The sequence below is a fragment of the Odocoileus virginianus genome, chromosome 1, assembly GCF_023699985.2.
Source record: "Odocoileus virginianus isolate 20LAN1187 ecotype Illinois chromosome 1, Ovbor_1.2, whole genome shotgun sequence".
Taxonomy (NCBI): Eukaryota; Metazoa; Chordata; class Mammalia; order Artiodactyla; family Cervidae; genus Odocoileus; species Odocoileus virginianus.
The window spans coordinates 52,152,889-52,177,916 of record NC_069674.1 but is presented as its reverse complement, the minus strand read 5'-3'; the positions used below and the strand labels follow the sequence as shown (position 1 = coordinate 52,177,916).

General features: G+C 42.5%; 1 protein-coding gene, 1 long non-coding RNA gene and 1 pseudogene across 7 annotated transcripts in view; 2 read left to right on the top strand and 1 right to left on the bottom strand.

Moving 5' to 3' along the window:
- The window catches only part of PDE1C (phosphodiesterase 1C), a 585,243-nt gene that overhangs the window by 41,365 nt on the left and 518,850 nt on the right, over positions 1–25,028 (top strand). For all 6 annotated transcript variants that reach the window (XM_070468251.1, XM_070468240.1, XM_070468248.1 and 3 more), the window contains exon 2: positions 24,924–24,998. In XM_070468251.1, coding sequence (XP_070324352.1) covers positions 24,924–24,998 — 75 coding nt within the window. The remainder of the gene's footprint in view (positions 1–24,923; positions 24,999–25,028) is intronic.
- LOC139035256 (uncharacterized) lies at positions 14,582–24,969 on the bottom strand. The gene is made up of 3 exons (XR_011487915.1): positions 24,881–24,969; positions 24,409–24,684; positions 14,582–14,894 (listed from the first exon to the last, which is right to left on the bottom strand). It is a non-coding gene; the product is annotated as an uncharacterized lncRNA (long non-coding RNA).
- Positions 15,813–17,165, top strand: LOC110147423 (sodium/potassium-transporting ATPase subunit beta-3 pseudogene; annotated as a pseudogene).

Below are 25,028 nucleotides of genomic sequence, written 5' to 3'. Positions count from 1 at the left end.
GTGATTCTTACCTGAGCCCATGGTGGAGGGGTTGGGTCCTACACCAGGGGAATGGCTGCAGGAGGATTTTTGAAAAGGGGAAGTCATCTGTTTTTATGTTTGTAAAAAGGGTCATGTGCTTAGGTGTGTGCTCAGTCGCTTCAGTCATGTCCCGACTCTTTGCAGCCCTGTGGACTGTAGCCCTCCAGGCTCCTCTGTCCATGGAATTTTCCAGGCAAGAATACTGGAGTGGGTTGCTACATCCTCCTCTAGGGGATCTTCCTGACCCAGGGATTGAACCTGCATCTCCTGTGTATCCTGCATTGCAGGTGGATTCTTTCCCCACTGAGCGACCTGGGAAGCCTAAAAAAAAAAAAAAAAAAAAAATCCTGTTTTTATGTTTAGACAAAGGGATATGGGCTTAGGAGGCTCCAGCAAATGCTGATTGAGTCCACTCAGAGCTCTCGATCACCCTCCTTCTCTCAGGGGCTCCTTGTGTCTGCTTTTAACAGCTCCCAGTCCTCAAGGTTTTATTTCACTCAACAAGCATTCATCTCCTAATGTCATCAAGGCAAGGTCATTGTAATGAACAAAACCCAGACATTTTCCTTTCTTTGCCATCCCATTGCTTCAGAAACCCTAAATTTTCCAAGGAGACATTATGGGGTCTTTGCCAGTTGGCCAGTGTCTTGGCTGACAATACCTCCGATTTCCTGGAGTTCTAGAGAACTCCCCAAACCACAGGTCACCCTGAGGGCTACCTCTGTGGAGGGACTCAGAAAGGGTCCTTGACATTTGGTAATGAATTTAAAGTGATCCCGCCGATGAGCCGGTTCATTTTTTTTTTTTAATGGTATGACGCCCCCTGGTGGTCATTTGTGAGAACAGCTTCTTCCAGGAGCTGTCATTCACAGCTTGGGTTGTGTGGGAGAAAAGAACGTAGGATCCTTCTTTGTCATACATTTAAGCTGCAACTGGCAGCTCTTGTCATTTATTGTTCTTTAATGTAGGAGTGGCCAGTATGAGTGAGCCCACCTGCATATGCCAGAGCCATTGGGTGGTGCAAATATTGTGGCTCTGTAATAGCTTCAGGGTCACTGGTTTAAGATACATCCTTTTCTGGCCTGCTAAGGAGTCCTGATACCCTAGGTAAGAAAATGAAGGTGGACCTATTGTCTCTAGAAGATCACTGTTAAAATGCACTCTGACATTTTGGGTTAAGCAGAAAAGAGGAGGCTTCACATGGGTTAAGAGTAAGGTAGCACTTGTTTTTAGTCGATAAATTATGTCTGACTGTTTTGCAACCCCATGGATTGTATGTAGCCTGCCAGGCTCTTCTGTCCGGGGATTTCCCAGGCAAGAATACTGGAGTGTGTTGCCATTTTCTATTCCAGGGGATCTTTCCGACACACGGATCCAACCCACATCTCCTGCATTTGCAGACGGATTCTTTATCACTGAGCCACTGAGAAGCCCAAAAAGTAACACGGAACATCTGTCATGTGCCAGGTATTGCTGTAGGCCCTTTCACATACCTTCTCATTTTAAGCTATAGCAGTCACCCATTCTGATGTTTATGGAATAAAATTGATTTCAGACCCAGCCCCATTTCTCCCATAAAGTCATGTGTGCCGTGCTGTGCGTAGTCGCTCAGTCGTGTCTGACTCTTTGTGACCCCGTGGACTGTAGCCCGCCAGGCTCCTCTGTCCATGGGGATTCTCCAGGCAAGAGTACTGGAGTGGGTTGCCATGCCCTCCCTCAGGGGATCTTCCCAACCCAGGGACTGAACCCAGGTCTTCCGAATTTCAGACAGATTCTTTAGCATCTGGGCCACCAGGGAAACCCAAGAATACTGGAGTGGGTAGTCTAACCCTTCTCCAGGGGATCTTCCCGAACCAGGAGTCGAATCCGGGTCTCCTGCGTTGCAGGCAGATTCTTTACCAGCTGAGCTACCACGTTTAGTTCTCTGGTTTTCCACAGCATCCCAATGGCTCAGTCAGTAAAGAATCTGCCAGCAATTCAGGAGACAGGAGACAAGGGTTTGATCCCTGGGTCGGGAAGATCCTCTGGAGAAGGAAATGGCTACCCACTCGAATGTTTTTGCCCGGGAAATCCCATGGACAGAGGAGACTGGTGGGCTACATACAGTCCATGGGGTCACAAAGAGTCAGACAGGACTAAGCGACTAAGCATGCACTCATGCAAACTCAGTTGCCACACTTAATGGTCTCCTCTCATGGGCAAAGCGGCTCAGATGCCCTGATGAGATGTAATATCTTAGAGTCGGACAAAGTTAAGGATGCCTCTTCTGTGTGGGCAAGTGTATATTTTTCTCTTGTTGTTTAATGTATTATCATAAACATAGCTATTGAACACAAGATACATTTATTATCTCCCAGTTTCAGAGGGTCAGGAGGTTAGTATAGTTTAGCTGTGTCCCCTGCTGAGGCTCTTGATGGGCTGCAGTTAGGGTGTTGGCTGGACTGCATTCTCATTTGGAGAAGAATCTGCCTCTAAGCTCCTCCAGGTTATCAACTGAATTCATTTCCTTCCCCAGTTTGAATCCTGGGTAGGGAAGATCCGCTGGAGAAGGGATAGGCTACCCACTCCAGTATTGTTGGGCTTCCCTTGTGGCTTAGCTGGTAAAGAATTCGCCTGCAATGCGGGAAATCTTGGTTTGATCCTTGGGTTGGGAAGATTACCTGGACAAGGGAAAAGCTACCCATTCCAGTATTCTGGCCTGGAAAATTCCATGGACTGGTCACAAAGAGTTGGACATGACTAAGTGAATTTCACTCACTTGTTTACAGCCCTGTAGCTGAGGGCTACAACTTTTTACTGACTTTCAGCTGCAGCCTGCCTTCAGATCTTAGAAGCCACCCACAACTCCCTGCCATGTGAGTTTTCTCAACATGGGGGCTTACTTCATTAAGCCAGCAAGGGGAATTTCTGACCTCAGGGAAGGCTCTCACCAGATTAAGTCAGTCCCACCCTCGATGATCTCCCTTTTGATGAATTAAAAATCAACTGATTTGAAACCTTAATTATGTCTGCAAAATTTCTTTTTCTTTGCCATATTCTGTTGTTCAGTTGCTAAGTCACGTCTGACTCTGCAACCTCGTGGACGGCAGCATGCCAGGCTCCTCTCTCCTCTACTACCTCCCAGAGTTTGCTCAAATTCATGTCCATTGAGTTAGTGATGCCATCCAATCATCATCTCATCCTCTGTCATCCCCTTCTTCTCTTGCCCTCAATCTTTCCCAGCATCAGGGTCTTTTCTAATGAGTCAGTTCTTTGCATCAGGTGGCCAAATTTTTGGAGCTTCAGCGTCAGTCCTTCCAGTGAACATTCAGGGTTGATTTTCTTTAGGATTGACTGGCTTGATTTCCTTGTGGTCTAAAGGGACTCTCAAGAGTCTTCTCCAGCATCACAATTCGAAAGCATGAATTCTTCGGTGTTCAGCCTTCTTTATGGTCCAAATCTCACATCCATACATGACTACTGGAAAAACCATAGCTTTGACTATACGGACCTTTGTCAGCAAAGTGATGTCTCTGCTTTCGAATACGCTGTCCAGGTTTGTCATGGCCTTCCTTCTAAGGAGCAAGCATCTCTTAATTTCAAGGCTGCAGATTCTATTAGCTAGAAGCAAATCACAGATCCTGCCCACTCTGATGGGAAAGCGATTATGCAGGGAATGACCGTGGTGGGTAGGGATTCATGGGGGCCACCTTAGGATTCTGTCTAGCACAATAAGATTGTTCTTGATTCTTTCTTATTCCAGAATCATGGAAAATGCAGGTTCCGTAAAGACAGACTGGCCAATTGAGTTCTACTCTTTCTTGATTCCTTAAGAAAATTCAGTACCATGTACTACCCAGGTATTGGCAGTACTATCCCATCTCTTTGCAGATGGAGGTGGTGGTGGGGGTGTGGATCTTCAGTTGCTCAGGTGTTCTCAGCCTTGGGGCTAATCGTGTTTCCTTGGCTTTGGACTGAGGGGTCCCTACACTGTGCAGCTGCGTCTGCTGGCCTGGCCAGGCTGCCTTATGAGATGTGTGGGTCAGTTGTGGGAAATAGGAGCGAGGACTTCAGATTCTTTTTTAAGCAACGTTATTGAGATACAATTTGAATACCTTAAAATGTACCCATCGTAAATGTACAGTCCGGTGAGTCTTAGTCTTTAAATACATTTAAACCAGCTCCACAATCCCACTTTAAAGTTCTTCCATTACCCTGAACGTTCCCTTGGGTCTTTCACACTCAATCTCTGCTCCCATCCTCCAGCCCCAGATAAACACAGATCTGCTGTCTGAATCTATAGTTTTACTGTTTTATTCCCTAGAACTATAATATAAATAGAATCATGTGATCTGTGGTCTTTGGTATCTGCCTGTTTTTATCAAGTAGAATGGTTGTGAGATTCATGCCTGTTGTTGCACAGGTCATTCCTTCATTCCTCTTTATTACAGCTTCTTTATTTGTACCTCTACTGCAAAATGCAAACACCTGGCCCTTTGTTCAAAAAGCAGGGAAAAGGGCCATCAGCAGTATTAAAGCAGAAAGCGTTTCCTTTTTACATTTCTACTAGCAATGTCTGAGGGTTTCTTCATATCCTCCCCAACACTTATTATCTGTCTTTTTGATTATAGCCTTTCTGCTGGAGAATTTGTGATGGTTTCTCCTCATGGCTTTGATTTGCATTTTCACAATGACCAATAATACTGAACATCTTTTCATGTGTTTACTTGCTATCCATATATTTTCTTTGGTGAAGTATCTGTTTAAATCTTTTGCCCATTTGTTTTAAAATTGAGTTGTTTGTCCTTATTATTGAATTTTAGGACTTAAAAAATGTTCTGGATACAAGTTGATCTAGTTATATGATTTGTAAATATTTTCTCTTGGATGGTGACTTATCATTTTTTAATGCCGTCTTTTGAATAGCAAACATTTTTAATTTTAATGAAGCCCATTGAATCAAAAAATCATTGGTTTTGTGGTCCATACTTTTTGTGACATCTGATTCTCTTTATTACTCTCTTTAGGGGAGAAACTGGGGTCGTGGTGAAAGGCAATCACCAATTTTTTACTTGTTTTGGGGGAATTGAGGGACCGATTAATCTTGATTGTATTATAGAAACATACAGAGAAAATGAACGTGGTTTTTAGATGAATAGAACTTTGCAGCCTTTCCCTGGCCTCCTCCTCATTGCAGACATGCAGTGTGACGTGCTTGGGGGAGAGGCTGGGGAAGAGGCTTAGAGATGACGCAGGAGAGTCATAGCCTGAAAGTGTCACTCTCCACATGGAGACAGAAACATCACAAGAAAATTTTAGCAATCGTGGAATCCTCTGAGCCTGTATGCAGTTTTTTTCCTAGAAGATCTGACCTTGTGATTATGCTAGAAGGGGAATGGTTTGAGGCTGAATCTCGAGTTTTGTTTTGTTTTTTTTTTCCCCAAATCTAAGCACCACTTGAAATTAATGATTAGTGGCCATCTCAGTTTTAGCTAAAACTGCAGATACGATAATAGGCGCGATGTTCATAGTATAAATGGTAAAAAGACATCTTACTACTCAGGAAAATTTTATATTGTTAATATCTTTCAGATAGTTAAAAGGTATTTATTTAACATCCATTATATGCCAGTCTCTGTTCTAGGCACCATGGATACTTAAAAAGGGCAAAACAAACAAAAATCCTTGCTCTTGTGGAGCTTACATTCCGGGAGGGGAGACAGACAATACATAAAAAGTGAAGAAAATAACACTGTAAGATAGAAGTGACAGATGTCATGGGAAAAAGTAGCGGGGGTTGGGGGTGAAGGATACTGAAGGTGTTTCATATCATAGAGGGTGGTCAGGGGAGAACTCAGTGAAGGGGGGCTATTTGAGGTAAGGAAGTAATATCTGGGGAAAGAGCAAAAAAGGAAGAGCCTCCAGCTAGCGTTCAAGTTTCAAGAGGATGGTTGGCCCAGGATATTCAAGGACTGGTGCGGAGGTCAGGGTAGGAAGAACAGGGTAGGAAGGACAGGGAAGAGGGAAGCAGGAGACAAGCCGGAGAGGAAACGGGGCCGGATACTATCGGCCTCAAAACCCATAAAGACGAGCTCTCACAGAGAGTGAATTAGAACACATTTTGTGCAACTATAACATCCAAGTTTCTGTTCTATTCAGGTGTTTAACAGTTATATTTTCTTCCAATGATTTCCTGAACAATGCAAGTAATTCAGTGTGTGACTGAATAGTAGTTAACTTTTAAAAATGGCAAATAATGCTGTGTGAATGATAAAAGATAACAAACGCATCTAAAATGTTACTACAGCTGCCAAAAAGATGAAAATACTGGTCTATGTACAATTGAATACAATTTAAATATAAAAGTGCATCTATTTTTTTTGCAATAGATTTTAAATGGATTAATTAAAAATAGAGACTGGGAAATGACAAAGATAATTTTTTATGAAGCAGGCTGTAAATGGAGAACTACAATGATGCAGTGAAGGTGTAAATTTAAAAAGTGACTCACCAGAATATGCAATTATTAGGTACAAGTAAGATGCACACTTCCCTGGAGGAGGGCACGGCAACCCACTCCAGTATTCTTGCCTGGAGAATCCCATGGACAGAAGAGCCTGGTGGGTTATAGTCCATGAGGTCGCAAAGGGTCAGACACAACTAAAGTGACAGCATGCACACTTACACATACCTGAGTAATATGGAATAATATGGACAGTGATTCAATCAGAATATCTCCGTGTGCACTGGAGGCACAACATGAACACACTAACTCCATTGGAATGGGCTGAGCCTTCGCTGGTGGTTTGTGAGCCCAGCTCACCATCTATGAGGAAGTAAGTCTTGCAGCCGTCTCTACAAGTTGAATGGCAAAGTGACTCAGAAAAAGGTGTGGGCTATGTAACTTAAAACTCAAACCAACATCAATCATTTAAACCAAAAGGTTCTTGAGGCCGAAACTGGACTTTTAAATGTAAAAAAAAAAAAAAAATCCTGACTCAGAGGTGGACTGGTGTAGGTCCGGAAGTCAGTCTGATGTTAATTTACCTGTTTCTGCCTTTCCTTGCGTTCATTTTTACACAGCTTTGTTAGAAACCCATTGTTGGCGCCCTCTGGTGGCAGATTCAAGCTGTGAACGAGAGACCCAACAGCTTGCAGTTAAGGTGGCCTAACAGGGCTTACTTGCTAAGTGCCTGTACCAACTCAGTGACCATAAAATCTAGTGTTTCCCTTTGTTAGTGATGCATATTCCAGAGTTTAATAGAATTACTTGAACGCTAAGTTGGGCTTACAAATAAATAAGCACGTGTAACATTTCTGCATGATAATAACATACTTTCAGAGTTCTTACTATTCTAAGGGCTTCATATTTATTCATTCATTTCAGCCACATAACAATTGTATGAGGTACTATTATATCCCTATTTTACAGAAGGGGAAACTGAGGCATAAAGAGGTCTCATCCGTAGAGTGTCACATAACTAGCAAGTGGGAGAGCTGAGATTTAAACTCAGAAAGTCTTGTTACAGATTCTGTGCTCTTAACCTTTGCACTCGACCATGGCTCATGCGGCAGGGGACACAGTTGGTTTTGTACAATGCCTGGTTCTTGAGCACTGTCTTTCATTTTTCAAATACTTTGTTTTTTAAAAGCAAATCAAGGGGATGTACTTAGATATATTTGTATGTGCACACACATAATATATATATTGAAGTAAAGTGAAAGTCACTCAGTCGTGTCTGACTCTTTGTGACCCCATGGACTATGCAGTCCATGGCGTTCTCCAGGCCAGAATACTGGAGTGTGTAGCCTTTCCCTTCTCCAGGGGATCTTCCCAACCCAGGGACAGAACCCAGGTCTCCCACATTGCAGGTGGATTCTTTACTAACTGAGTCACAAGCCCAATACACATACATTAAGTTACAGATATCATTTAACAACAGCCATATAAAAAGGAAGAACTATAAATATGAAGGAAGATAAATACATGGCTTTGAACTTTAAAAGTATTTGAAAATTTTTTTTGTGGTGATGTATATATTCTTATAACACTTGCTGTCATTTATGAATTCAAGTTGTTCTTCAAATTGGGATTGAAATATAGTTTGCAAGTCTTAATCTCTGTTAGTCTAAGCTTCTTGAGAGTAGAATTAGGATATGATTTCTCTTTGAGTACCAGTAGTGGGGACTCCATCAATACTTACTGTTATGATGAGCAATGGAATGAATGAGTGGGTGCATGAGCTAAACTTTACTCAAAGTATGGCATCGTCATTGTATTGATAGCAAGGGCTCATGGGCTGTTGATGAATTCATCACTTTCCTTGCTGTTTTGTATGTACTAACTCAGTCTACAGCGACCGTAGGAGGTAGGTACTACTACTGCTCATCATTCCATAGGTAAGGAAACGGAAGCACAAAGGTTAAATAAACTGTCCAAGCTGGTAAGTAGCAGAGCTGAGATTCAAACCAGGGAGTTTGGCTCTGGGGTCCCTGAGCCCAGCCACCATCTGCATGGCTTGAGCTGGCCTTGGCTGTGATGTGTGTGTTTACAGAGCTGCAGGGGTGCACACTGCGGGCCTTTATTTGGGGCTTAATGCTTATAATGGAAAAGGTATTAGGCATGGATGCCTTTCAGCTCTGGGAAACTCAGACTTCACACGCTTCCCCCTACTCCACAGCTAAACTCACTGTGCCCTTCCCCCAATCCCTAAACTCACTCCTGTTTTCTGCTCCCTGTCTTAGCAAGGGGCAACAACAGTCTCTTGTCTGGGCTTCCTTTCTCCAGGGTTCTCCCTGTCCCATCCATCCTCCACATAGTACCCTAGAGTGATTTTAAAAAATAGACTTCATTTTCTTTTTAGTGGTCTTAGGTTCACAGCAAAATTGAACCTAAAATACAGAGTTCCCCTTGCTCTCCCACACAGCCAGCCTCCTACACTCTCAAGGTTGAGCCCCATAGGAGTGCATTTGTTACAACTGATAAACCTATGTTGACACATTATTGCCGAAGTCCAGGGTTTACCCAAAGGGTTCACTCTTGTTGTATATTATGTGGGTTTGGACAAATCTATGATGACACGTGTTCACCGTCACAGCAGCACACAAAGCAGTTTCACTTCCTGAAATAGCTCCAGTGCTCTGCCGTTCATTCCTTTTTCTCCTCTAACCCATGGTGACTACTGATCTTTCCTTCTTACTGTCTCCATAGTTTTGCCTTTTCCAGAATGTCAGTATAGTTGGAATCATACAGTATGTAGCTTTTCAGATTGGTTTCTTTCACTTAGAAATATGCTTTTAAGTTTCCCCCATGTCTTTTCATGGCTTGACTGCTCATTTCTTTTTAGCACGGAATAACACTTCAATGGGCTTCCCCGGTGGCTCAGTTCGTAAAGAATCTCCCTGCAATGCAGGAGACCCAAGTCCAGTCCCAGGGTTGGGAAGATCTCCTGGAGAAGAGAATAGTAGCCCAGTCCAGTATTCTTGCCTGGAGAATTCCACGGACAGAGGAACCTATTGGGCTACAGTCCCTGGGTTTGCCAAGAGTCGGACACAACTTAGCAATTAAACCACCACCACCAATACTTCATTATCTGATGTATCATAGTTTATTTATCAGAGTGATCTTTCAAAAACACACATCTGATTGCAGTTCTCTCTACTTAAAATCCTCTAATAGCTTCCCTGTGGATAAAAAATAAACTCATTAGAATGTGATCCAAAGTCTTCATAAAAATAGCCTTGCATTCTACTCCATTACCTTCCCCATGGTGCTTGGCTCTCCATTCTTAATGAACTTTTTTCTGTTCCTCAAAGTGACATCTCACTTACCCCAGGGCCTTTGCACTTGCTTCACATCCTCCCCCTACTCTAGCTCACTGTTGTCTTCCAATCTTGTTGTTCAGGGTGACTTCAGCATCCTTGTAGGTGGTCCATTCAATATTTAGAAATGCAGTTTTTATGGTTATATTTTTAATGTCCATTATACAAATGTCCCACACTTTAGTTAATATCCTGGTATTCAGGTAAAGTAAGTTCATTTTCTAATCACAAATGTGGTCAAAATGTTAGTGGAATTATGTTGAAAAAAATATAGGTCAGGAAAAAAATTTTAAAGACATATTACATATTTAGTTAGCCCCAAATTAAGGATTTTTATTTAGACAGTTGCAGTTGAAGTTATTTTTTGCTTAGTAATTATTTATTGTCACTGGAAGTAGTTTAGTTTTACTGAAATAAATTTGATTAAATTATGAAATTAGAATGAATTTACTTTTATGACTTTTATTTTGGACCTTCTTTTCATTGAATCATTAATTGGTGGTTCAGTTTATTTTTAGTGTTAGTGTGCATACCTGAAATGGTGTCTGTTCCATGACTTCAAATTTAAGGTTCCAATGCTCTACTTCTCTGTATGTGTCTGCTTTTCCTTCTGAAATGACAGGGTTGGCATATTTTTAAACATTTTCTGAAAATGTCTATAAAGCAAGATCAAAAGACCTGAACTCTTGTTCTCACTCAGCTGTGGAAAAAACTAGAGACTATTAATGTGTTTACTTTAAAATGAGTAGAATTGCAAGATAAACTATCTGCTACATTACTGCAGCTGTCTAGCATTTGTTAAGGGCTTAATACATGGCAGGCACTTTCCTGTAAATTATTTTATTTAATTCTTGCTCCAGTCTCACAATTTATGTAGAATTTCCTCCATTTTATATGAGCCGAAACTGAGTCTTAGAGGTTGAATCATTTGGCCAGGGGCACATAGATAAATGTGTTTTTATCCAGAGAATGTCTTTTTTTTCACTGCACAGCACAGTTTTTTGATGACCAGGCCAGCTTCTCAAATCATTTTTGGATTTCTGTAATGGGCATTCAGTGGCAAGGAGCATGCACACATAGAGCAGGTGTGATGATAAAATAATCAGACTCATTTTGTGGGTGGTTATGGGAATCATTCTTATTGTTTTATAGTCACAAACTACATTATGTACAGTATATATCCTTGTGGGTAGATGGGTGTGTACCTGTATACGTGTACAAAAGCCTGCCTTGGAAAGGATGCAACAATGCCTTTGTAAATTTCCAAAATACAACCAAATCATATAGACAAAACCTAAGTTGGCAGCCAAATGCTGTGATAGCAGTACCTCAAGGCTTAGATAATAAACATTTTAAAGAGGTTTTACAATCTATTAATATTATTTTTTCATCCTCATTCTTTTAAGTTGGTGCTTGGCACTGATCGGCTATGACCTTGGTTATTCTTGACTATGCTTTTGGTTATTTATTGTAGCTGTATTGCTCCTGCCTGCCATAGGCAAACACTCTCCCCAAAGATGTTTTTAGAGTACATTTTATTGATGTATAGCATAAATAAGTTTCAATGTAGACAAATCACAAGGCACAGGTTAATGATTTTAAATGAAATGGACTCCCATGTAGCAGACACCCAGATTAAGAAAAAGAACATTATCAGCATCAGAGAAACCTCCTCATATCTGGTCTTAATCACCATCACCCTTCTCCAAAGGCTTCTACTCTCTTGACTTTTATCACCAGTTTTGCCAGTTTTGAACTTCATATAAGTTGAACCACAGAAAATTTTGCATTTTTTCCCACTTTTCAATGTTATTTTGTGAGATTCATCCATGCTCTTACATTCAGTGTTGGTTATCCACTTTGATTTCTACACAGCATTCTTTTATCTGAATATGTTACAATTAATCCATTCTCTTGTGGATGGACACTTGAGTTTTCCCTAGTTTTTTGAATAGTGCCCCTTAAAACATTCTCATATGTATCTTCTGACACAAATACATATACATATCATTGGATAAATCCATAGGAATGGATTGCTGGGTTATGATATATATATATATATATATATATATATATATATATATATATATATATATGTTCAGCTTTAGCAGATGCTGTCAAACACTTCTTTTCCAAAGTAGTCGTGTCAATTTAAATTCCCATTCATAATATAGATGAGAGTTTGCTGCTCTGGATCTTTGCCAGCAACTGGTATCATTAGCTTTTTTCATCTTAGCTGTTTGGTGGGTAGGTTCATTATGGTTTTATTCTGTGTTTTGCTAATAACTAATGCAGTTGAGCACCTTTTTATGTGTTTACTGGCAACTTGGATATCCTTTTATTGTGAAAGACCTGTTCACATCTCTTGCTCATTTTCTACTGGGTCTTGTATGTTTTTCTTACTGATTGTAGGAATGTCTTATGTTTATCTCTCAAATAATGTACCAGCTGGAGGTAGTGTAGAAATCCTGGGATCCTGGAAGGGGAAGAACAGAAAGGAGATTGGGGCACCTGGGTAAAACCTCACTTGCTTCTCCTTTCAGCCCCAACATCAGAAAGGTATTTTAGGTAGCAATGCCTTTAGGCCCTGGTGGCTCCTGTGTTTCTCCAAGAGATAGCTGGCCCCACTTCTTGCCTATTAATGTGCATTTTGAAGCCCCATCACCTGGGAATCTATATGGTATTCTAAACATACAGTTTCAGATGCTCTTGTCCAGTCCCAAACTTGGGTGGCGTCTCCGTTTCTTCACCTCTCCTCCCAGCCCTCACCTCTCCAGTCCCACCAAGTCCTGGCAATTCTGTGTCCAAAATATGCATCCAGGGACTTCCCTGGTGGTCCAGTGATTAGGAGTCTACAGTGCCACTGCAGGGGCCACGGATTTAATCCCTGGTCTGGGAACTAAGATCCCACTGCAAGTTGCATTTTGTTTCACTTTTCATTGCTATTTTGTGATATTCATCCATGTGAGTGTTTGTTTATCCACTTCCATTTCTATACAGCATTCTTTTATCTGAATATGTGGCCAAAAAAAAAAAAAAAATGCATCCAATAGGATCACTTTACCCTACTTCTACCACCAGCACCTGGTTCAAGGCATAGCACCCTTCCCCAAGGTCAATGAAATGGCTTCCAAATGGGCCTCCAACTGCCTCAGTGAACAGTTTAAAACACAAGTTGAACTCTCCTTGAAGTGCTTTATTCTCATGTTATTATTCTTCATACCCCCTCTTCTTTGACTCATAGCACCATGACTGTTGGTAATTACATGTTTCTGCCTTTGTTCTCATGCCTGTCTTCTCCCCTGACCTGTAAATTCTGTGATGGGATCAGGCCGACTTTGTGCACTAGTGTAGCTCAACAGTTGGTGCATTTGAACACGAGAGACTGAATGAATACCCTATGTCAAATCTGAATCCCGTTCCTGCTGTCCCCGTCAGGCGTTCATCCAGCCCCTTCTGGGTATTTCACGTGATGAGGCTCTCACTAAACCTGTAGTCACCTGTCCTGCATTGGAAAGGAAAGCAACACACCTAAGTCAGTGTTCAAAGAGGAGGCAGAGTGTGTAAGCTGAAGGAAGGCTGAGGTCCCAGCAAGACGGGAAATAGGAAAATCTTCCCAGGGCACCAGTGTCCTTGCTTGATTGTTTTAGTTGGTAAACTCCCCTTAGTCAGCAGATGCAGTTCCTGACTCTTTGGCCCTCACTTCCCTCCCACCCATAGCATTTCTAGGGAACATAGTGCCCTTCTGTTCTGGGGGCAAAACAAGCTTGTGTGTGTGTGGGGTCTATCCTGTTCCCATATCCAGCCTCTGACCTCTCCCTCTGAAACTGAGGTCAGAGTGGAATATGACATGACCTGGGGCTACCAAAAGGGCCTCATCCATCTCTCAGTGGCCCAGTCCCTTACCCAAGTGTGGATTATTGAACACACTCTCATCAAAGGTGGTAGAAGGGAGCTAGACGTCCAAATGCACTCCCTGAATGAGACAATACCGTGGTTTGCAATTCTGGCTGTATTGAGGCCGGGTCCCCAGTGTGTAGTTAGTCTATTAAGTAGGAATCTCACCCTGTGATGATCCCAATTAATTTGACATTTTCCCTAGTTCCCTTTAGATAGTCTGTACTCAGCACTGTGGGTTCATGAGCAGTTTTTAAATCCGACACAGGAAAGGTCGTCCTGTATCCCCATGGTTCACAGTCAAGGCGAAGTCTATCAGTATAGCTCAACAAGGCCTTGGAGCCAGAGAGAGATGAATTCTAGCTGTATCCAGGCATTTGTCAAGTGGGACCCTGGGCATTCACTTACCTGGCTGAGTTTCAACGTCTTCCTCTGCCATGTGAAGCCACTTCTTGCCTCTAGGGCCATTGTGAAGATTCAGGAAGTTATGGAAAGTGTCCGGCACTGTAGCTAGTTCAGAGTAGGTGCCCTGTATGGGATGATTCGTATTTCAAATGTTTCCCATCTTATGGGAAAGATGACCAAATATGGTTTGTGAATCTGTTTCATTTTTCTGGGAGGTACTACATTTACTCTTGATCCCAGGCAGTAATTGCTGAATTGCTATAGTGTGAGGTACTGCCAGGCTCATTGGCATTTCTGATGGGGAGACAGAGGCAAGGTGTAGAAACTGATTTGAGCAAGTGAGCTGGAAGCAAGTCTAAACTCTGAAGCTTTTAATAATTCATCTTCAATTCATTCCCAATTAATTCCCATCAGTTATGAGTATAGAGGACTTTAGTTCCCTCTTTTCCTAGCACATATCTGAATAATTAGAATCCCCCAAATACCCTACATTTTTTTTTAAACTTACATAGTTTATTAATTTCCATACATACAGGCCAATGAGGTACATTGTTTAAAGTTCAGGAATCTATAGACAGATTCTCTTTAATGACATTATTCTATTTCCAAGGCTATAGAAATGAGTCAGTTTTGCTTCTTCCCTCAGCTGAAGTTGTTGCATCAAATCTGGTATCAAGGTCAAATATATTCAATTAGTCAATCTTTTCTTTTTCTTTTCTATTTTCTCTGCCACCATCCATGTCTAGGTTTTCCCAGAATCCTACAAGAGACTTAAAAAAATTTTTTTTTATTATGGAAAAATTCAAACTTCAAACATACTCAAAAATAAAGAGAATATTATACTGAATGCTCATGTACCTGACATAAAACTGCACCAATTGTAAACATTTTGCCATTCTTCTCCTTCATTTTTTTTCTGGACTCATAGAATGTCAGTGTGTATCTCTAATAAATAAGCAATTTGTGTCCCCCACGGCTTTCTCATTATTCTTTTTCTAATATCATTTTTCTCACCAATCCAAAAATTTCCCACCAAATGCCCTACTTTATCCAGTAATTCTGGACATGTGCTCTCGTGAACCTTTTGAACAACACTGACAGTAAAGGAAAAAAGACACAGTGAAGACTTGGAGGGGATCCACTAATTTTCCCTGGGTAACAGAAGTGTGGATGGTAATTATTCTTCTCACCAGTGTCCCACATTTCGTAAGCCATAATGTATTAGCATCATTATCAGAATCTGCTCCCCACCAAACTCTAAATTAAAACACCGGGCAAGTTAATTTAAATGCTGCTGTACCTGTGAAGTACCAGTTACCCTATATAAAGTGGTCAAAGCAGAGAGCAGGTGGCTCAGGACAACGCGGGGTCAGCCGTCCTGGACTAAAAGCTCATCAGCGCTGAGAGGCTGTGCTTTCTCTTGCAGAATACAAAGGGCTTATTCATCAATGGGAGATGCTCAGTAAACAGTGGCTAAGGTGATGAATGAACGATGCTTCTCTTCCAAGCATCTAACAACATTTTGCTTTCTCTGTTTTCCTCAGTGACAAATGCCTGCTTAGCTTAGATCCCCCCAGATATGGACACTATTTTTCAAACCAACCAATTGATAAACATTTACCGAGTTCTTATTACATGCCAGGCACTTGGTATGCAGTTGTGACAAAGACAATCATGTCCTTGCTCCCATGGACCTCATAAACTGGTGGAGAAGACAAGATATAGTCAAGTTAAATAAAGAAAGAAGATGGGAGACGTCGGGCCGGAGCGGCGGCGCGGTGCGGCGCAGACGGCTTGAGCGCTCACTGCAGCCAGCGTTCCGTCGCCATCGCCGGGCGGCGCCGCTCGAGACGGAACCGAGACGGGGCCTCGGGGCTCCTCGCAGCTTCCAGCCCCGCGGCCGCCGCTCCCCTAGCAGTCGGCACGCACACCGTGAGGACTTCAACCAGAGCCTGGCCGAGTGGAAGCTCTTCATCTACAACTGGACCTCCGGAGAGTTCCTGGGGTGCACCGCCAAGAGCTGGGGTTTGATCTTGCTCTTCTACCTGGTCTTTTATGGGTTCCTGGCTGCACTCTTTTCACTCACAATGTGGACCATGCTTCAGACTCTGAACGATGAGGTTCCAAAATATTGTGACCGGGGTCCTAGTCCAGGATTTTAGGTTTTTCCAAAACCAGTGTTGGTGTTGGATTTTTCATTCCGCCTGTCTGATTCAGAATCCTATCAAGGGTACATTGATGACCTTAAAAATTTCTAAAGCCATATGGCTTAGAAGAACAGAAGACTCTCACAGATTGTACCAGTGGAAACTTTTTGAGCCGAAGGGTCTAGAATACACAGCATGTCAGTTTCCTCTTGCCGTTCTTGAAGCATGCAGTGGTGTGGATGATCCCACGTTTGGCTACCAAGCAAGAAACCCTTGTATTCTTGTGAAAATGAACAGAATAATTGGATTAAAGCCTCAAGGAGAACCAAGGATAGACTGTATTGGAAAGAGTGAAAGCACTGAAGTTCTATCAACTTATTCTCCCAATGGAATGATAGATTTAAAATAGTTTCCATATTTTGTGGGAAAAAACTGTATGGGAGCTACCTGCAGCCACTAGTTGCCATCCAGCTCAGCTTTGGTAGTGATGGTGACGTAAAAGAAGTAATGGTTGAGGGCAAGATTGATGGATCACCCAACCTAAAAACCCACAATGACCGTGACAAGTTTTTAGGACCAGTTGCATTCAAGATCACCATGCATGCATAGTAGGAGTTAGGATGTCTCCACAGAGCAAACGTTGTATTTACTTCATTTTGTATCAGCGGGACCTGCCATTCCAGAATTATGAGACTGCCTTGGAGAAAGGTGGAGTGGTGCGTGACACTGGGATAACATAATGTGCTTCCCGATACTAGTGGTCCATGTCCTTCTGAGTAACTGCCTGTTGCCTCTGCTGCCTTTTGAACCATGTACAGACACCAGATAGGGACTGTGAGCACCTGATTCTAAACATGTACGTTGGCGGTCTTGTCCAGTTTTTATGTGGTTTAATTGCCAAGTGTCTAAAGCTTAAATGTGCTGTGCTATGTAAATATTTTATAGATTTAACACTGGTTAACTGTCATATTTTGATGCCAGCAAGGTTTTAGGGGATAAAATGGTACCTGACCAATATCGAATGACTTTATAGCTGCAAGAAATTCAGTGTGTGGGAAAGTTCTGTATGTGAGGAGGAAAAAGGAAAATAAAAGTGTATTTGAAAGGTAAGGGAAAAAAAAAGATGGACAGATGTGTAGGTGCTGCAGAGGAAATAAACTCGATTGGGAAGTCAGGCAAGAGTTCCCACCTGAGGAGGTGACTTGTAAGTTGAGACCTGAAAGATTAAAGCAGGAAGGTGGAGTGGTGGAGAGTGGGGTTGTGTTTCAGGCGGAGAGAACAGCGTACAAAGAGATCCTCAAGTGGCAGACAGTTTGGCTTGTTCAAGGCAGTGAAGGAGGCTGGCATGAGATGAGGGAGTGTGGCTGGCATGAGATGAAGTTGGACAGGTGGGTAGAAGCCAGATCATGCAGGGACCTGGAGGCTGTGGTTATGTGTTTGGGTTTATTCTGAGTGCAGTAGGAGCCTGCCCTTGCTTCCTCCAGACTTACTTCACCTGCAGTTTTTTTTTTTTTTTTAATCTCTGTTTTTGGCAGTTCTATCTTTCCAGTTGCTTAGGTCAAAAATTTTGGAGTCATCCTTGACTCTTTTTCCCCCCTCCCCTTCCACTACATCTTCTCTACCAACAAATTCAGCTGCCTGTGCCTTTAGGTTATGATAGACTCTCACCACTTCTCAGCACTTCCACTCCTTCCTGATCTAAGCCACCATCATCTCTTATCTGAATTACTGGATTCACTTCCCAGCATCTTGGGCTAAGAATGCTGTCAGATATCTCCCTCCTGTGGTCAAAACCTTCTAATGTTTCCCAGTCTCAGAGTGAAAGCAAATCTTCTAACCATTGCACAATCTGGCCCCTCCTTTGTTATCTCTTAGATCCTGGATGCAAAGCCAGTGGGTACAATACTGGAGGGGGAATCAGAGGCTATAATCATTTATTCACTCAGTTAATCCTTCAACAAATAGTTATTGAATGTCTGCTATGTGTCAGGCACTCCTCTAGGTGCTTGGGACACACTGGGGATAGATAAAAAGTCTCTGCTTCTTGGAACTTACACAGTAAAGAAGTAAATTACATAACTTGTTAGAAGGAAATAAATGTTAGGGGAAAAAGTAGTTAGGTTAAGGAAAAACCCATAATCTTGGATGGGGAGAGATTGTAATTTTAAATAAGGTGGCCTTGCCGAGAATGGAAATAGTGACAGACTTTATTTTTTTGGACTCCAAAATCACTGCAGATGGTGACTGCAGCCGTGAAATTAAAAGATGCTTACTCCTTGAAAGAAAAGTTATGACCAACCTAGATAGCATATTAAAAAGCAGAGACACTACTTTGCCAACAAAGGTCCATCTAGTCAAAGCTATGGTTTTTCCAGTAATCATGTATGGATGTGAGAGTAGGACTAAAAAGAAAGCTGAGCACTGAAGAATTGATGCCTTTGAACTGTGGTATTGGAGAAGACTCTTGAGAGTCTGTTGGACAGCAAGGAGATCCAACTAGTCCGTACTAAAGGAAATTAGTCCTGTATATTCATTGGAAAGACTGATGCTGAAGCTGAAACTCCGGTACTTTGGCCACCTAATGTGAAGAACCTGTTCATCTGAACAGACCCTGATGCTGGGAAAGATTGAAGGCGGGAGAAGGGGACGACAGAGGATGAGATGGTTGGATAGCATCACCGACTCAATGGACATGAGTTTGAGTAAGCTCTGGGAGTTGGTGATGGACAGGGAAGCCTGGTGTGCTGCAGTCCATAGGGTTGCAAAGAGTTGGACAAGACTGAGCGACTGAAATGAACTGACTTGCTGAGAAGGTGACATTTCAGCAAAGCCCTGCAGGAGTGGAGAGAGTTAACACTGAAGGTGACAGCGGTGGCAGGATCTTTGGGTGGCGGAGCAGTGACTGCTCTCTCCAGGGTGATGTGGGCTGTGGCTCCAGGTGGTTTATGCTACCCACAGCCAAGGACAGGGAGTGGTGGTCATGGCTAAGCCAAGTAACTTGGGTTGTGACAGTGAGTTCGCAGGACTTTCCTGGTGGTGGAGCGGCTAAGACTCTATGCTGCCAATGCAGGGGGCTCAGGTTGGATCCCTGGTCAGGGAACTAGATCCCACATGCCACAACTAAGAGTTTGCACGCTGCAACTAAAGATCCCACATGCTGCAACATATTGGATATCAGAGATCCTGTATGCTGCGACTAAGATCCAGTGCAGAAGTAAATAAATAGATAAATATTAAAAACAGAAGTGTGTCCATTTCTAGGGATATTCCGTAAAAAACAATGAGCTCTCCATGTGGCCTTGATGACCATATATTTGTCAGATCTCTACTTCCTTTAGAATTGGATTCCCAGAGTGGAATCTGAGTAACAGTTGACAACAAAAAGATTTCAAAGGGCAAATTGAAATTGGGAAATATTGTTTGGAGTTTCACAGGGAACATGAGTATCTTAAAGGCTGTGTGGAATTCTGTGCTTAAGAAGCATGTTTAGCTCAACATTTATTTATTTTTATATTTATTTTTGGGAGTATGTGTGCTTAATTGTGTCCGACTCTTTGCGACGTTCTGAACTGTATGTAGCCCGCCAGGCTTCTCTGTCCATGGTATTTTTCATCCCAAGAATACTGGAGTGTGTTGCCGTTTCCTTCTCCAGGATATCGTCCCAACCCAGGGATCAAACCCATGCCTCGTGTCTCCTGTATTGGCAGGTGGATTCTTTACCACTAATGCCACTTGGGAGGATAACTGCTTTACTATGTTACACTGGTTTCTGCCCTACATCAATATGAATCAGCCACAGGTATATACACATGTCTCCTCCCTCTTGAACCTCCCTCCCACCCCATCCCACCCTTCTAGGTTGTCACAGCACCGGTTTGTAGCTCAACATTTATTAAGCTAATTTAGTTGTGGAATATATGTATATATATATATATATATATATATTTTTTTTTTTTTTAAATAGAACTCCTAGTCAAATTCCACAGAAATACAGATTTGGAAATCCTTATACAGACAGATTGGAAGCAACCAATCTGGGAAGATTCATTTGGGTTCTCATTAGTAGCAGAGTGCTTGGGGGAGCTGGAAAACAATGCTGGTTGCTGGGTGAGCAGGGTCCTCCAACCAGGAAAATTCGGATAGTTATGAGATTAAAAAATGGCTGGGGATGCATCTAGGGTCAGATAATCATTAATCAAGCATTGATTCAGTGTTTCCTTTCTCAGGGCATGCTACGTGCTGAGAGTTGGCAAACTTTTCTGTGAAGGACCAGAGAGTAAGCATTTTAGGTTTTATGGACCATATGGTAGTGTGAAATACGTTAATGAAGGACATGGCTGTGTTACAATAAAACTTTGTTTATGGATACTGAAATTGGCATTTCACATAATTTACATGTATTATAAAATATTATTTTTCTTTTGATTTTTTTCTCCCAACCATTTAAAGATGCGAAGACCATTTTTGGCTTCTCTACCCTATAAAAGCAGGTGGTGGGCCAGATTTGGCCTACTGATTTGCCAACATCATATGCTATTTGCCTGCAGGGGCTCCCAGCCTAGTGGGAGGCATCTACATGGATAATTAGTGTGCTGTGGAAAGCCTTGCAGTGGAGGTTAACGCGGGGTCCTCCTCTGAGAGCCTCAAGGAGGCCCTGGGAGGAACTTAGATGTGTTAGAAGGGGAGCTGGCAGAGAAGGCATTCTGGATTTTGTACTTTGACTTCAAGACCTGGTTGGATGTTGCCTGAAGGCTGTGCCTACCTGAACTCAGGTGTTTCCTCTTCTGACTGGGCTTGGTGTTCACCTTGAGTCTCTCTTCTGGTGCTACTGTTTTCCTCTGGGCTCCTTGCCTTGTTTCTGTGGTTTATATCCCCGTTCCCCTCGGTTTACTGTGGGGGCCTTAACACTTATGTACCATCCTGGCAGCTGCAGCCTGCTAGAGATCGAGCAGGTGTTCTCGCCCTCCTGCGTGCCCTCAGCCTGTCTCTGTCAGGGGTGGTATTTCTGTACCCACTGAACTCTTGGCTCCCTCAGCTTCTGGTACTCACTAGAGGAACTTCACACAGTGGTGTGCTGGTGCCAGCGCAAATCGGTACGTGACATCCAAAGAACCCATCTCATCCCAAACGAGTTCAGTCATGTCTGGTTGGTAACTTGAAATCTGCTATGGTAGGAGTATTCACCCCATAGAAACTGGCAAAGGAAATCTGCAAATACAAATCAGCGCTCTCCACTGCCCTTTCCACTGTGGCCATTTCTGCCCCGGTGGACTGGTTTACCACTCCTTATGTGCCCAGGCAAAATTATTTTTTAGGATATCACACAACTGTGGGCTTTCCAGGTGGTGCTAGTGGTAAAGAACTTGCCTGTCAGTGCAGGAGACGTAAGAGACATGGGTTCAATCCCAGGTTGGGAAAGTCTCCTGGTTGGGAGCCAGGTTGGGAACCTGGCGGGGTCCAGGGGTCCAGGGGTCACAGAGAGTCGGATACGGCTGAAACAACTTTAGCATGGCACACAACCGTACTCAGCCCTGGGAGAGATTTAGATCTAGGTGTAGCGTCAGTTACTAAACTGTTAAAAATGCCTGGAATATCACCGCCCTCTGGCCCTTCCTGACACATTCCTCCTAGACTCTCCCAGTCTTACTGGTCCCCCTTCCTTGATATATTCGATCATATGACACTTCTGTGTCATCTCCTGATTCCATGTGGGTCTTTCATTCGATTCTGAGGCCCTGGAATGTGAATGAGAGGCAGTTGTAGTGATTAATTTCCAGAGCTGTAGAGCCAGGCTGTCTGGGTCTAAATTCTGGTCCCATCACTTACAATCTGAGTCATCCTGAGTAAGTTATTAAGTGAATCAGTTTGCTTCATCTGTAGAATTGGTCATATTTACAAGGTCTAAATAAATTCATATACACAAAGCACTTAGAACAATATCTGCTCTTAGTATGCATTCAGTGAATTCAGCTATTATTAGTAATCATTTTGTTTTCAGTTCCTATCTATTGCCTGGCACATGTATGATACACACTTAATGCATTAAATATATATATTAAATGCTAATTATATGAGCAAAAGTACACATAGATGTAGAGAAGGGAGTGATTGGGCTGGAGTAAGGGGATTGGAACAACTGATGGGGGGTGAAATAGGGCTTGAAGGGTTAGCTGAGTGTTGATAGCTCGGGAAAGTTAATGATTAATTCAGCTGGCACTTCAAAAGTTAGGCCATTTGGTAAAAATAGAAACTGAATGTGAAAAATAATTAGCATTAAGCTGATTTCATTTCAATTTAGTAGGAGACCTACTATCAAAATTCCATTTCTCTCTTCCCTGATGTCTGCTGAGGTGGGTTTGCTTTGGGAATATAATAGATTTTAATTATTGAACGATGTACTTGAAGAGAAAGCAGGAAGTCAGGAATGGTCTGTAGCTCTGGGACATTCATTTTATGTGCTCTGGAGAAATTAACATGATATGGTGACATTTCCATAGCATCCAAAAGTAGTAGTATTGATACAATGACTGAGAGATGGCGACCCCTTGATTCTTCTTGTTCTCACATCCATTGTCACTTTGTCTCTTGTGAATTATTTTTCCTTTTGGAACTCACCTGTGTTGTCTTCTGGCGAATGAAAGCCAAGCTAATAAAGAACAGTTCTGCCCCGTGATTTTGCTAAAAGAAAAGCAGCTTCCCCAAAGAAGGGAAGGGTATTAATTTGCCTTTTTAAGGGCCTGCACAGTGATGAAGGTTGGCATAATTCTCTTTGAGGTTTTTGTTCTTTTGTTACTGAACAATTGCTCTTCAGCTGATAGGAGCAGATCAGAGCAGGAAGATGAGGACTGCTGTAGACGAAGAATCAGGACTGTTTGAAATTTATTTCTTGTCTTCCCCCCGTTCCAAAATTTATAACCTCTAGGCAAGACAGATCTGGTTTGAATGAGGAAACTCACTTTGCAGTGAGTGATCTAGGACCTGTGGCACACCTTTTATTTTGAGCCTCACTTTTCTCTTCTGTAAATGGGGATTATGGCACCCACCTGGATGGCGATGTGGGTGTCAGTGATGGAGCTCTGGGATGACGGTATGAGGCAGAGCGCTTTTGGCTTAGTTGGGGCTTAGGAAATGCTTCTGTACTCAAAGTTTCTTTCTCCCAGAAATTGTTATAGGTATGGTAGGATTCTCCTTAAACATATTTAAATTGACCAAGATATGTGAAAATTAATATTTGGATGAAACATCTACTGTGTGAATGTATATTGTCTACTGACTCTGGATGTATGTATTTGTGTGTGTGCATGACCTTGGAAGGCAGGCATGTACAAGTGTGACAATATTTCTAGAACAGTACTTGCATACTGCTTTTAACTCCACCTTTTTCTTCTCTTCCATGAAGAAAGCAAACCCATTAACAAAGAGGATTAGAAAAAAGTAGCAGACTGGTCTGAAAATGCATTGGACAACAAAACCCCATTCTATTCTTACAAAATCTTTGATATTTGTGACATACATGATACTTGAAGTTCACAATACACCAGCAACTGTCATTCTCAGAATCTACAATACTTTGGGTAGTCTCAATGAAATCCCAAATTTGTGAATTTTACAGAGTGCCACTACAGATGAGGGTCTGTCAATAATCTGCCAATTAGCAGGTTGAAGATTAACTGTTTGGAAAATTATCAGTTATTGAATTGACTTAAAATAACAAGTTGTATGAATTGTGGACAAGGAAACTTTGCTCTGTGTCCAAGGCCATGGTGTTCTGGATGATATTTTACCCACTCTGTTCATTTGGATTTTGGAATAATAAGATGTATAATTTATTTATCTATGCTTAGGAGGTATAAAAACTATACAAAACAGAGAAGATACTTTGTAATCATAAAATACATGCAATTAAACACCAGCTTAAGAAAAGTTTCTGTAGGACCATTTTCACTTTAGAAGGAACTTAACTTTGTGGCCGTCATACCCAGTGGGGTGGCTGTGGGAAGGAGCAAAGTATGCTAGACCCCCATTGAAGACCCGTGTTCAAATCCTGACTGCCTCTTATGAGCTCCATGAGCATATTATTCAACCTCTTGGAGTTCATTTTTCCATTTGAAAAATGGGGGTCGTCATAACTACTCACCGAATTGTGGCACATATAAGTAACATTCTATAGTGAAGTTTGTCCTGTGTTTCCGTTCCTGCCCGCTCTGGACCAACGCTCTCCAGATGCAGGAGTATTTGCCTTCTGCAGAATGATTTGCGGGGATCATTGCGAGGGTTTGGAGGAAGCTCCTCTTGCTTTGCCAACTGGTTCCTTTCCCGGGTTGGTTTGCCCATTCCTCAGATGGCTCAGTCCCTTCCTGCGCTGGTTGGAGAGATAGGAGTCAACAGCACCCAAGGGGGCAGACGATGTCACCTGGAGAGTGAGAAGATAAGAAGGGTCTGTAACAAAGCACCAGTTGTTTAGGGTGCAGAGGAGGGTCCCAGGTCAGCCAGGAGGGAGCTGGCTGTGGGAGTGCAGGAAGAGCCCAAGTCAAAAGCGGAGGCAGAGGAACTAGTCATTTGCCTTGGACAGCCCAGAGACATCCCCAAGGATGGGCTCCTTTGCTTACCTTCAGGTGCCTGACTGGGAGTGTTTCTTTTCTTTGCTGGTAGAGACGGGAGTGGTGGAAGAAGAGCAGCACAGCCCCGGGGAAACCGTGGAGAAACTTGAAGATGCAGGAGAGCAAGGTAAGCCCCACTCGCTGTGTGCAACTGGCT